The 14,741-nt window shown below is 35.2% G+C and overlaps 1 protein-coding gene and 1 long non-coding RNA gene across 2 annotated transcripts in view; one reads left to right on the forward strand and one right to left on the reverse strand.

Moving 5' to 3' along the window:
• The window catches only part of CFAP47 (cilia and flagella associated protein 47), a 400,269-nt gene extending 399,254 nt beyond the window's left edge, over positions 1–1,015 (reverse strand). Inside the window, 1 exon segment of the mRNA XM_079122986.1 lies at positions 785–1,015. Coding sequence (XP_078979112.1) covers positions 785–979 — 195 coding nt within the window. The 5' untranslated portion in view covers positions 980–1,015.
• Positions 1–14,741, forward strand: part of LOC306650734 — a 1,184,502-nt gene that overhangs the window by 621,314 nt on the left and 548,447 nt on the right. The window lies entirely within an intron of this gene.

Consider the following 14,741-nt stretch of genomic DNA (forward strand, 5'->3'; position numbering starts at 1 on the left):
ACATTCATTGTGATTTACCACTAGGAATATCTTCTGAAAAATCCCGGTTATTTATTGCTTACATATCAAAACTTACCACATTTCCTATATCAAAAGTCTTGTGAACTAATAGTCATCCATTCACATATGTGATCTAAAATAACAGTAAGACAGAGATGAAATTTTGTTCACTTTGAAGTTAGAAGTCAGAGACAGTCTCCCAGAACACTGGTATTGATGATGGATAGACCTGTACTAAAATGTTCCCATTAGTTTCTAGGTCCTAAGAGAGCAGTATTTTGTCCAATCAGTATTCCTCACATCTATTGCCTGTTACATAACATGTGCTCAACAAACATTTGTTAATATGTGAAAATTTAAAAAACGCTTTCCTCCAATTGCATAGTTCTGGAGAATCAGGTACTTCATGACTCAAAGAGTTGTTAATAGAGAATTTTATTCTCATGGTGTTTAACGCAACTATAATAGAATCACGAAGCCAAGGTGCACAGATTTGGGTTTCGTACTAGTCAGAGAACCTCTTCCCTTCTTTCCAAACTCAGGATGAAGAAGTAGATTCTAGATCAGCTTTTCCCCACCCTCCCTCCCCGTATCCCAGCTTCAAGCAAAGGGGGAGGGGCAGCAGCACATACATACACTGCTAAACCACGGAACCTCTGGAGTTCAATCCTACCCCCACCTCCACAGGATCCCCCTGCGGCAAAGGGAGGTGTTCGGGTGAGAAGGCATTCTGTGAGTCCCCGCCCTCCAGAGGTCCTGGTTCCAGCACCCCTCAGTGTGTCACCTGTGGCTTAATTGGCTCCTGAAACCGTATCTTCTGGTTCCAACGGCCGAGATTATGTACAGTAAGTGGGAGGCGGTACACTCTCCCAGACACCGTGTTTAGGAACTTCAGCTCCGACGGGGTCACCCGCAGCTGAATGTCCCTCTTCTGGCTGTCTGTGTCCCAGGGGATGAGAGAGGACCTCTCAGTGTCCATGGCTGCCTTCTCGGTAGTGGACAAATAGTTGTGAACTTGGCCGGCCCGGGACAAACTTGGTCTAGTTACTAGGCGACTGTCGCTAGGCAACCATTGGACTCTGCGCTTGCGCTTGAGCTCGCGCAGGCGCATTACGCCTGCCTCCTGCCTCCATTGTCTACGCGCAAGCCTAGCGAATTGGCAACTGAAATGGAAGCCCCGGGTGCCTGGCAAAAGAATCCGGGGTGGCAGGGGTCACCAGACAACTGGAAAACATATTACGACAGCCCCAAACCCAGAAGCAGTTCACTTATTGGCCGTGGTTTTGCAGTTTTATGATGGCATTTGGTGTAGTGGACATTTTTCTGGACCTCTCTTAAGACCAAGCTTTTAAGATCAGTGAAAGTAATTTGCCCATGGGGTACATTAAGGCAAGAAGATGTAACAAAAACGGAGGATTTCAGTGGAAACAGTCAGGGTCCCTAAATGTTCTGCTCAGTGGCCAGCATTTCTCAGTGTTGATTACAGTACCAGAATATTGGATTGATATGAAAACCAATCAATAGGGATGGGTAAAATAATTTAGTCTATCCATGATTGATATTTATGTGTATTGACATAGAAAAGTATCTATTACAGTGTTAAATTTTGAAAAGTGAACAAACATTTTGTATATTATGAAGCCTATTTCTTTTTACATGCAACACACACACACTAAAACCAATCCTTTGGATCTTTTGTTAAAATGCTGATTTCATTTCAGTTTACATGGAGTAGGGCCTAAGAATCTGTACTTAAAACAAGTTCCCAGATGATACCAATGCTGCTGGCCCAGGAACAACACACTGAGGACAGAGGCATTAGGTACTTGGTTAACTATGCCAGGTATAAGTTTCTTCATTTGTGAAATCAAAGTGTTACTCAGGATATAGTGATCAAACATCTTGCTAAATGAAGACTTTTCCAACAGACTTGAATTCACACCGCCCAATGCCTACTTACTCCTCATCCTTCCTCTATTATGATCTCAGAGTTTCAAAACATATCAGGTGTTTTCATTTCCTCCTTGATAATGCACGTGATGTTCACTCTGAGAAGAATGACCTCTCCAACTTCCAACCAAACAGTTAATCCTTTAGGACCTAAGTAACCTTATAAAACCTTTCCCATAACAGTTTTACAAGATTTTCATGTTACCAAGATGATAAATAAATCATTTCTTTCTACAAGGAGGAGGAGATTTGTAAGTAACATAAAGGAAAGTTGACAAGTTTCTTGGAATGATTGTTGAAAATAGTGTTTGTAGTGCTAATGGTGATTATTATGTGCAAATTCTTAGCAAACCATAAATTAAAAACATATCATCTTTCAAAATTCTGTCTTAGCTTAACAAGTGGGAGAGATGAATCACCGCTGGTCTTTTTATCCCAATCACTATATCATATCATAATAAAAACTTTTTCTATATCCCTAAGCCCTGAAGCAAGACAATTTTACGACACTGAAAGGAACACAGTGGCTCACAGAATTTGAGTGAATCAAAACCACAGTCCATGCATAGCCACCTAAATATTCTCTGGGAAAAAAAATGGAAATTTTATAATTCCCTTTTGTCTATTCTCAGGGAAAAGAATGGCCCAAGTCTGGATTTCTGTGTAGAACCTAAAGATATGATAATACATATCAATAGAGAATAATTTTGTTTTCTGTTCTGTTGGTATTCCCATCAACTAAGGAGGGGTGTCATAGTCTAATGTGCTTAGGTAAATTTGAACTTTTTAAAATCTACTCTTATCAACTGAAAATGTCACTTTCAGATGAAGTAGTCTAACATCTGCATCACATATTTACCTCTAAATTCTCTATTTTCTATTGTTCAATAATATTCACATAATAGATTTTTTGGAAGGGTAAATTGTTTTTAGCTAAATTTTTCAACCCTGCATGATAATACAATTACTTTAAATTTGGAGAAACAACATGTGAAATTTTACATAACAGTAATTCAACGAAGAAATAGGAAACAGAGCAAGATGGTGGCTGAGTAAGATCCCTCAGCAACCATCTCCATATATCTGCAATTTGAGCAGTTATTCACACACCATATCACTTTCACATCAGCTAAAAAAGTCAGGTAAGAGATCGTGGAATGTGGTTTTAGTATCATAATAAGTGAAAATTCACTGAAGAAGGCAAGAAGGAAAGAGTTGCCAATGTCACTCCTCCTGCAACTCCAAGCAGCAGAGAGAGAGAAACCTCCCACGAGAAATATTTAAGTTCAGTATATTTATTCAGTATATTTAAGTTCAGTATATTTAAATATTTCAGAAATATTTATTTCAAGTATATTTAATATACTTGAAACCCAATACCAGGCCCACCATGGTGTATACCCAGTGCTGGGCTGAGTCCTACAACTGCTGCTCCCCTCCCCTACAGACTGAGCCAATGGAATTACATTAGTAAGGCAGGGTATTGTGGTTTAGATATGAGGTGACCCCCCAAAAGTTCGTATGTTAGACAATGCAAGAATTTTCAGAGGTGAAATAATCGAATTATGAGAGTCATAACCTAATCAATGGATTAATCTACTGAAATGAAACTGGATGGTGACTATAGACAGGAAGGGTATGACTAGCAGAGATAGGTCACTGGAGGCATGACTTTGGTGCTGATAGTTTTTTCCTGGTGAGCAGAGCTCTTTCTCTGCTTCCTGGCATTTATGCCCTGAGTGCTTCCCTCCACCATGCCCTTCTGCCATAATGTTCTGCTTCACCTGGGGCCCAGAGCTATGGACATCAGACAAGCATAGATTGAACCTCTGAAACCACAAGCTCCCAAATAAACTTTACCTCCTTTAATTGTTCTTGTCAAGTCTTTTGGTCATACCAACAAAAATGCTGACTAAAACATAGGGCCAAGTGACTGGTTCCACAACCCTTGGCCCAAACTTGGGCAGCAGGGAGAGGAGCAGGACTCTAGTTGCTGGAAAATATAGCATGAAAGCTAGTACAGGACTTTACCTTGGAGTTAAATACTGGGCCCACTGCAGTAGAACCCAGAACTACAAAGAAACCAAAGGTTCCTTATACCCAGGCCAGAGCTCATGAATGGAGCCTTCTGTACTGACCCAGCAGTTGGGCAGAGATTTATGTGCCATATATATGGAGACTATAGGAGGGATGACTCCAAGAAGATTGAAGCAATAGAATGCTTTTTGAGTTTGAATGTGTCGAGAAATAATTTAGACAATTAGGACTTCTTGGAATAAGAAGGGGAGTTATGGAGATAAATTAGTGTTATAGCACACAGAAGCAAACTAAAAACAACAAAAATGTTAATTAGAAAATGGGAAGTTGTGCATAAAAAATTAAAAAATACACTTTTACTCAACTTGAAAGTGAATATCACTTATTGAGATATATTAACATAAAATCAGAATGTTCATTCAAACAAAATTAAGTTATAACTATATTGGGTAGTTTCTGAGATGGGAAGTATATGTGATGGTGAGCTAATTGATGAGAGAACACTAAATTATCATCTTCTAAAGTAAAAATTAATGACAACATCAAATGCTAATGAGAATGTGGGCAACTCGATCAGTCATAAGCTTCTGATGAGAATGTAGTATTTTACAACCTCTCTGGAAAACAGTTTTATATTTTCTTATTAAACCAAACGTAATTTCATACATCCCACCAATTGCAGTTATGGACATTCATCCTAGAGAAACCCAAACTTATCTGCACACAAAATGTAAATATTATGAATAGCAGCTTTATTCGTTATAGTCCAAACCTGGGAACAGTCCAATGCTCTTCAAGGATGAATAAACATATAATGCATCCATATATAAAAATACTACTCAGCAATGAGAAGGAATGAATGATGGATACTTGCAAAACAATGGGTGAATCTCCAGAGAATTATGGTCAGTGAAAATATATATTTCCAAAAGGTTACAAGCACATGATTTCTTTATGTTATGTGTTTCAAATGACATTTTGAAAATGGAGGACATATCAGTGGTTAGGTATGGAGTGAGGCAGAAGAAAGCCAGGTATGGTTTATAAAAGGGAAAGATAAGGAATTCTTACATTGAAGCAGTTATCTTGACTGTGATTGTGGATTCATGAACCTACATAGATGATAAAATTGTATAGAACTAAACACACACACATAGACAAACACAAACACACACAAATTAGGACTGGTGTAACTGACAATCTGAATAATATAGATGTAAGTTTTAAAATCTTGGTTATGATAATAAACTAGTTTTGCAAAATGTTATTATTAAGGAAAATGTGGAAAATTTTTGATGGTGCTAGGAATGTAAACTTGGAAAGTTTTACACAAGAGATCTCTATTATTTCTTACAATTGCATGTGAATCTATAATTATCTTAATAAAAATTAAATTTCAAATGGAATTTAAATAAAATGAAATTCAAGTAAGTAAGTGTTACTATTGGGACATCTGGGGGAATTGTACATAGGTCTAAAAAATGAAATAAAAAAACCTCATTGTGTTTGTTCACAATACTCTGGATGGTGAGTGTAGCACTTTGCTCAAAATTCTAAATCATTCCACTTTTGTTGTGCATTTACAGGGAGATTTACTTCATGTATAGGAGTGCAATTCAGCAAGACACTGAGAAGAGCATATAAAATCCTGCAGAGACGGTGCTCCCTGTGAGAATTTGTGCAATAAATTTGTGCCTGGCAGGCAGATTGATTATCTGGTTTCTAGTCGTTCCCAATGTCTTCCACTATATTTATAGATAGCTGTAAGTTGTAGATTGTTTTCTTGTGGAAATGTAAATGGCCAGTGGGTGCTCTTTTGGTTGACCTTTGCAGTGGGAAAATGTAAAATCAGTAATGAAGGCCTTGATTTATTTTTAGTTGTAACCCATTCTTTCCTATGCTACATAAGATTTCGGTATAATAAAAAATGCTAGTAGGTAATTTCCATTGTATTTGGCATCCTTCACTAGACTAGTCATTCAAGCCTCTCTTTCCTTGTGGGTCACTTACATGTTTTCTTTGCCAGTGTAAGGAGTTGTGCTTCCCGACATGGTAGTCACTGGTTATAGGCAAATATTTTAACTAAAAATTACATTAATTAAAATGAAATGAAATGAAAATGTAGCTTTTTTATCACAATTGCCATATACACAGGGCTTAGTAGCCAATAACAGTCTGATATTTTATGCTTCTATTATTTTCTTATAAAAACAAACCATTTTCAAAAGGTTCCAGGATTGGAAAATGATTTGACAATGGTATGACCAATACTGGTTAAAAATGAAAAACAGCAAGTGTTTTGCCCAGCAGGACAATGTACATGACAGGAGCTGAAAGGATATATTTTATACTGTTTAGCTCTTTATTTCATTTAGAAACTTTACTTATGAGTATAGTATAGCACTAGGTATATGTGCCTCTGAAAACATCAATGCTTATCATGACCCTGGAGACTTAAGTAGGTCAGTTGTACTATTATTCTCCCTTATCTCACTTTTGAAATAATTGTCAATCTTTCTTATTTTTCTCCACCTGTTTTAGACTCTGACCAAGGAACTATAGAGGAAGAATTATAGAGTAGACTTTTTAAATTCATTTTTTAAATAGTCTAACAGTGCTGGAATAAAGTTTTTTAAAATGCATTTAAGGGAAAATTAATTTGGTCATTAGAAAAGAGAGTCCATTGGATATTATTTAATTTCCAAAGGTGAGAAACTTTTCTCCTTGTCTTGTGGAGTCATTATATAGAAGTCACAGAAGAGGAAGATATTTACCCTCATATTGTCTCCAGTGTCCAGGCAAAATAATATACTCTCTCTCTCAAACAGCCCAATTCCTCAATTATTAATTCTTTGAAGAGCTTGAAGTGAGAGGAAAATTCAAATTAGAATTTGTGGGTTTAGATCACATCATGTTTCAAAAACCTACTTGTTTGTCAGTGATTAATCCTTCCTAAGATGGAAGAATATTAGAAAGATTAGTTAACCTGTTTAAAATCAATAAACAAAATATTCCCTTGAGTCTCATATTCACCCATGATCCAATCAAGATTCTCAATCATTTTTTTTTATGTTCCTCTTTGTCTAACACCTTGAGTTAATCAAATTGTGGGTGACTGGAAAGTGCCTCTCAGCTCACGTCATTCTCTCCTTACCATTTGAGTGGGCCTCAAAGGATCAAGATTAATTTTTTCCTGCCCCTTGTTGCAGATATCTTCATGTTTCCATCAAGGTCAACTTCTGATTTTTGTTCATAAAGTGAGGGGTTTATCAAGTAATTGGCAGGGATTTTTCTAGATCTATGTTTCATTTTTCTATGCTGTTTTAATCTAGGTAACTATAGTATGCCTGTTTTGTGTCTTGAAACTGCATGTATAAAAACCACTGGTTAAGAATTAATTTTTATTTTTATGTGTTTTAAAATAGTTCAAGTGTACATAACTAAAATTCACTCCTTTGGTACACAGTGGTGAACTGACAAATGCTTATGCTCACATGATCACCATCACAAAATTAAGATATAAAACTCTTATCACCCCAAAATATTTCCTCATGATTTCCACTATTGTCAACCTCTAGCACTGATCTGCTTTCTATTCTGAAAATGTTCTTTTCTTTAAACTCACATAAATGGAATTATGAAGTATTTAGCCTTTTAAGTCTGGTTTATTTTGGTTTGATGAATTTCCAGCTCATCCATGTTGTTATGTGTTATACCTTTTTATTGCTGAGTGGTATTTTGTTGTATGGCCTGCATTAGAGTGCTGCCTAACAGGGCATTAAATACTGAATAGTAAGTGGATGAAAAATTAAGTTAACAGTAGACCAGCCATTGGGTGGTACAAGCCAGGAGCAGCAACAACCTCAAGTTAGAGCAAGAACTCTAACTTGAAGGAGAAGAAATGTGATATTCAGGATCTATAGGATAAACCAGCAATAGATACCCTTTCTTAAGAGGAGGAACCAATGCCTGAATTGCTATGATTGTGTTGAATTTTGATTGGCAAATCAATTGCACATGAGTTCTGGCTGTGTGGCTATCATTCCTATCTTCTGTTTAGCCTTAAAACAAATATTTATTACACACACACACACACACACACACACACAGAGCATGTGTCTTGCAAACCAAGAGTCAAACATATATACAGAAAACCATATTACAAAATGGAATAAATTAATCTCTTACAACACCAATGTTCTTGGGTTTGGTGTTCATTTTGATAATATATGGAAAATAAAAGCTCTACTTGGCTTTTAAATGATTTTTTTCTGACCCCCTTTTTCTCTTTTAATTGACCAGACTACTCCTTTATTTACAATAGCCTTTTAAATATAAGACTTATCCTTATTGAATTGCAACTGTTTGTTCTTACTATTTAATTCTGGGTACCTGGAGGGCAAAGACAGTGTCTTATTTATCTTTATGTAATAAACACTTTAATTTAATGATGACACAGAAAATAAATGTTCCATAATTATTTGTTGAATGATGGAGTGAATGTGACATAACAGTTTGGAAATAATTCATATCACCTTCTAATGTTTTTATTCATGTGTCCTAATTTAAAGTAACTTAACTTTTACAGAAGCAAATTCAGCATTGTTTTTTTCATATTTTGTCACTGGGTTATGTCTGCTCTTTGATGTTTAAAAGATTATCTTGCAAATTACATGCTTTGGATTCTAGTCTTTTGTTTTTAAAATTTTTATATTGTTCCGAATTAATCTTTCATTATTTTAATTATAGGGTAACAATGTACCATGACATTGATAAAATTTCTGTTTTAAATTCATATCTTGCTAAAATGTAGTTTGATATTAAAATAATTAAAGGGAAATTTTATTTACTGATATTTCTACCCTTTAATATAATCATTTGAATTTATTGTACCACAATCTTTGTTCATTCTTCACTTTAAATAGTAGTTAACACCACATATACATAATTGTATGCATCTTTATTTACCTAATGTTGGTTTTATGGTATTTTCTCTATAATTCTCACTTTTTAATCTTTTGAACTGAGGCATGGGACCCATCTATTTTCTATGCTAACATGATATAAATATTCTATTGCGATTCATAATTTTATAAATTTATTTCCATTTTTTTACCATAATTATGTGTTAACCTCCAAGATGGTTCCCAATATTCATGTTCTTATGTAGTGCCCTCTGATATTCAATAGAGCAAAGTTTTGATCTATGGGACACTATAAATTTGATGATATGTGGCTTTAAAGGCTAGGTCATAAAGGACATGCTAGCTTCTTCTTTGTGCTATTGAATTACTAATGTAGGAGAATCTGGTAGGCAGATATGAAGAACACTCGAGCAACCCTATGGCTGCTGTCCTCATGAGGCGAGGAACTGAGGTCTTTTTCCAGGAGCTAGCACTGATACCGCCGTTTACCGGTGACGAGTTCTGCTCCTTCTAATGTTGAAGATTGAACACTAGAGAAGCAGCCAAGGCAAGCATGTTAAGCAGGTTTTATTTAAAGGTAATAATATAGACTTCTCCCGGCAGGGAGAAGGGGGCCATGGCTGATGTTCTGAAGTCCCAAGAAGTGAGCGCACCCTACATCTTTTATAGGTTAAATTCTCTTTTGTTCTCCAGTTCTCTCCCCGCCTTATCTCTCCTTCCTGCCTATGTGACTAGGCCTGGTTTTGCATTAAGTGAAAAGCCATGGGCAGGGGGAGGGACAAGGTGATTCAGGCAGGCAAGGGCCCAGGGGGCATTAATTAGCAGCTTCTTGCTTGCAGTTCTTGATAAAGGCAGGTAAATTTGGTAATCAATGGGCTCCGGAGATCCTTGACATTCCATTCTTCCAGGGGCAGTCTCCAACTTCCAGAGGCAGATGATTTTATGGCCTCCATTTCCTCGATTTGACCCGATCCCCTATTTCTACACTAACTACCTGTTCCCAATTCTGGCTTCAGCACCACCTTCTCAGGCATATGAGTGTACCACCTAGGAATCTGATCTTTCAGTCCTAGACAAGTCTTCCTATGACTACAGATCAGCCTGACATTTAACTGAAATCTCACAGAGACCCCAAACCAAAAGCAGTCAGCCAAACCATTCCCAAATTTCTGACCCATGGCAACTGCAGTAGATAGCAAATGGTCGGTATCTTAAGCCATTGTGTTTGGGATAATTTGTTTTGCACCAATACCTACCTAATACAATTATTTGCATTTTAGTTACAGGTAACATAAAACACAGCTTTTGTTAATGGACAAAAATAGGTTTTAAACAAAAATTACTGTCATTTAAGAAATAGATTTGTTATTTTGTTCAATTGCAAAGTTAGGTCAGAAAATATAGAAAAAATATGAGGGAGAATGCAAAGAAATTTCACAGGCATAATATATCATATCTGAATGTATCATTATCAGCAGACTGATCTTTTTCTAAATATACCTTAATGTATAGCTTTTTACAAAAATGTTTACCTACCGTAATTACCTTTGTAAAATTTTCCCTTTAATGATACCTGGTAATCCTCTTTGTCCTATACATAACAAATCATTATTGTTGAAGGTTCTATATTATGCAGTTTTACAGATGCATCCTAATTTATTTTATAATTCCCTCTGGCTATTTATGTCATCTCCATTTATTTAGTGTTATACCAATGGTATAGTCAGTACCTTTTTATTGTCATTTGTTTCATACTTGTTTAAATGTTTTTCTTATGATTTATTTCTTGGAACTTGGAGGAAAGCATATGCACAGACATTTATAATGATAATGCACATTTAAATGTATTCTTATAGAAGGTGTGGAGTAGGGGTCTACTAATATTGTTCTCTAAATTTTCCTTGATATTCTAGCATTATTAATTGAATAACATTCAGTATCTGCAGTGATTTAAAATGATTTTTTATGATATACCAAAGTCCCTTATATACTTAGGCCTGCTTCTACGATATAAATTAATAATGTACTTTTGACTTCTCAGTCTATTTCATACCTGGTATTTCAATTTTTTAATTTTAAATTATAGCAACTATATACAGTCCTTCATCATTTTATATAGTAAGTTCTACTTCGAAATCACCAATAACATGGATTTCTTGACTCTTCTCATACACTGACTTGTCTAAATGCTAGAATATTTTCTTCCTATTTCAATAAATAAAACGCTTTTTGTGATATGGAATTGGCATGGTATTAAATATATAATTTCTGGAAAACTGATATTATTAAACACTGAGTTTTCACATTTGAGAACAACCTGTTTTAATCATTGCGTGGAGGAATTTTTTATATTATCCTCGTTAATTATCCTTTAAAATTATCCTTTATTACAATTTATGGCTAGTATAAAATTTTTATTTTGTTAATTTCTGTTTCATCTGACACCTAATTCCCTTACTAATCCCCTCTGCTTAGTTCTAGGATATTTTCTGTTATTCTTCAAGGTTTCTAAAATAAAACATTTTGTCAATCTCTTATAATAATATTGTTTAAATGTTTATCTTCATGTTAAGTGTTTATATATTCCTATCATCATCCTCTCCTTTTTCATGGCTATAGTGTATTGGTCAGAATATTCAGAACTATGTTAAATCTTTATGTTGATGCTAGAAATCCTGACCTTATTCCCAGCTATGAGGAAATACTTACACTATTTCAGAATTACTGTTTCAATTGAGGACTCATAGAGCAAACTCAAAGATGAGTTACTTTAATACAGTATGAGTTATTTTAATACTATATATATGTATATACCCCTGATCTAGTGTTTGATCCCAGATTCCACTATACTCATATCTCTCTTAAAAAGTTATCAAGGACAAATCCAATGGACACTTTTTGATCTTTTGTGTTAATGGAATTTAGTGCAGTATTTTATACCATTGGCCCCTTCTATGATTTGTAATTATCTTCCTATCTGGGTTTCCCAAAACCTTTCTCTCCTTTTTCCTTCTGTTTCTCTCCATCTTCCTCAAGACTTCCTTCAATTCACCCACAAAAAGTTAGCTCTCTTCTCTTCACAAGATACTCTCTTAGGGTTTTCTTATTCACTGATAGGTTTATGAAACTGATCATACAGGGCAATAGTTTTGATCTCTGAACATATTCAAGAACACAACAGATTAAAAAAATTTTTTTTTGTAGCCTGTGATCCCATCCTAACATATACCTATGCACCTGGCTTGTTAGCTCTTGTCCACAACTTCGTGATGAAATGCCTTAGAAACTTCAAGAATATGGCTCAAGATTGTCAGTTTCATCTGCATCAAACCAATTTTCTTCATTCAAAGTTTCAGGATTCCAGTTTTAGCCCTGAATATCCATTGAGAAACTTGGCAAGCCTGTGAACTTGACTGTCATTTTAATTCAGCAGCCCACATACTGAAATTTTGTGTTTGATTTTCAGCAACATCAGCCCTGTGAGTACAAGAAATAAGAGCTTCTTTTAGGACTGTCATGGAAGTTCTTTGATTCATGGACTATAACTTGAGCTGGGATTTAACAATCTTGAGCTTGTCATTTTCTCTTTGTAAGCACTCAAGTGAACTCAAAATACTCTGTTCCACACTGGTCTTTTCAGTCATCATTACTGTCATAATAATCAAGTGAAGCAGCCACATTGTCTCCTAAGGCACAAATTTCAGTTAACATTTCATCACAATCAACCGCAAGTGATAGCTCGATTAATTTTGAGGCCACATGATACGTTTTACTACCATCGATTTTCCTATTGGAAAGGAGCTCAGCACTGTGTCCCAGCCCAAAAGTACAACCAAACTAAAAACCTGTCTTTGATAATCTATCTCTTGGGACCGCTACTCATACCAATTGTGTATCAGTCTGGACAGAACTGAAAGAAATCACATTATAATTTGGATGGGAAAAACTTAATAAAAATAATCAACTATAACAACAATAACTACATATTGGCATTATCAGCAATTGACTGATGGGAACAAAAGATTAAAGAATATAAAAATAGTAGATGTATGGAATAGTCATTACTTTAGTTCTAAGATAGAGCACCCTAAGAAGAACCCCCGCCCCCAATGCAGTGCTGAGATTCAGAGCACAGCCATGCTTCACTGAATGGCAAAAAAAGCTGCTCTAGTACAACGATGGCAGAACTTTCTGGAAATCTTCCCTCTAGATAAGGAAGAAAATTGCTCATGGAGAGGTATTTCATCAGAGAGACTCTGTTTCAAGACAGCTTGAGGAAGGGTGTCAGGGGAAGCTACTTACTGCTGGATGCTGCTGGTCACTGCATATTGCAAGAACTAGGTACTGGAGAAAATGTTGGACTGCAGGAGCCTGATGTGGGAGAAAACCCTGCAAGTTGCAGGAGTCTGCTGAGTCAGCACACTGGAACCAGGAAGCAAACCCCTTTCCTCTTGCAGTGTATCTCCAGCGCCCTCTACTGAGAAAAATTCAGTGTCAACTGACAAAAGAAAGTTATTTAAAGAACCCACACTCATTTTCACATAGATGAAAATTTCACATTTGGAGCTGAATGTTAATAAATTGATAAGCAGCACAAGAATATATAACATAGAACAGATTATTACCAATACATTTTATTGCTGTGTTGTTTAACTAAACACTGTTTAGGTTATGGGGACTGTTAGTTGGCTTTTCTTTATGTTTTATAGACAGTTTCAGTGTGAGAAAAGAATCTCAGTTACATAAAGAGTACAAAAAATTATTCTCTAAAATTCTTTTATATGTATTTTAAGCTTAATTATACTGATAATTGTTGCAATGTGTATGCGTCAAATAAAATCTCTGCAGACTATTTACATTCTTGGAGTTTCAATTCCTTCATCTGTGACAGGAGAAGCATAATAGCATTTATCTAAGAGAGTTGCTATACAGATTAGACAGATTTTATCTGAAACACTTAGTTGAGGGCCCACTACAGAATATTGATTAATATTTTTAGCAATAAACTTTATTATTATTGACATTAGCATTTTAAAAATATTTTTTAGATGTTGATAGACTTTTATTTTATTCATTTATTTATATGTGTTGCTGAGAATTGAACCCATTGCCTCACACATGCTAGGCAAGTGCTCTACCACTGAGCTGCAACCCCAGCCCCTTGACATTAGCATTGAGTTTATAACATCTGTAAATAATTTTGCATGCTCAAAATCATAATATATCATTATAAAACACATTTCCAGAATTTGTTTCATTTAGTTCTTTTGAAATTAATGTTTAAGAATATTTAATTTTATAGATTAAGTAATATATCAATGCTAAATATTTTGATCAAAAGATAGCTAAGGCAATGTTATTTATTACAAAGTAAAGTTTTGTAGTGATTTCTTACAATATAACTTTCCTGATTTTAACTTATCTCTAAATCACAAGACAATTTTTTACTCTTGACTGCTATACAATTCCTGCTCTATCTTGTATAGTCACAATATTTAAATTCTTCATTTTCTACTAAAATTTGAACATTATCTCTATTTCAATAATAATTATTTGTACTTAGTTTTGAGATATTTTATTGGCTATGGCAGGAAATTTTGTATTGGATTACCTAGTGTGTTAGACTTTTGGATATGTAACCTTGGCTATGTTGAAGTTCACAGTTCAATTCAAAGACCAATCTAGATGTTGTTGTAAAGAATTTTAATGATGCAATTTAAGTTCCACAATCATTTAAATAGGGTAGATTATGCAGGATAATTAGGGTGGGTATGGCGCAATCAGTTGAGGGACATTAAAAGCAGAACTGAGACTTCCCTGTAGAAGAAT

Source organism: Sciurus vulgaris (genome assembly GCF_902686455.1).
Source record: "Sciurus vulgaris genome assembly, chromosome: X".
Lineage (NCBI taxonomy): Eukaryota > Metazoa > Chordata > Mammalia > Rodentia > Sciuridae > Sciurus > Sciurus vulgaris.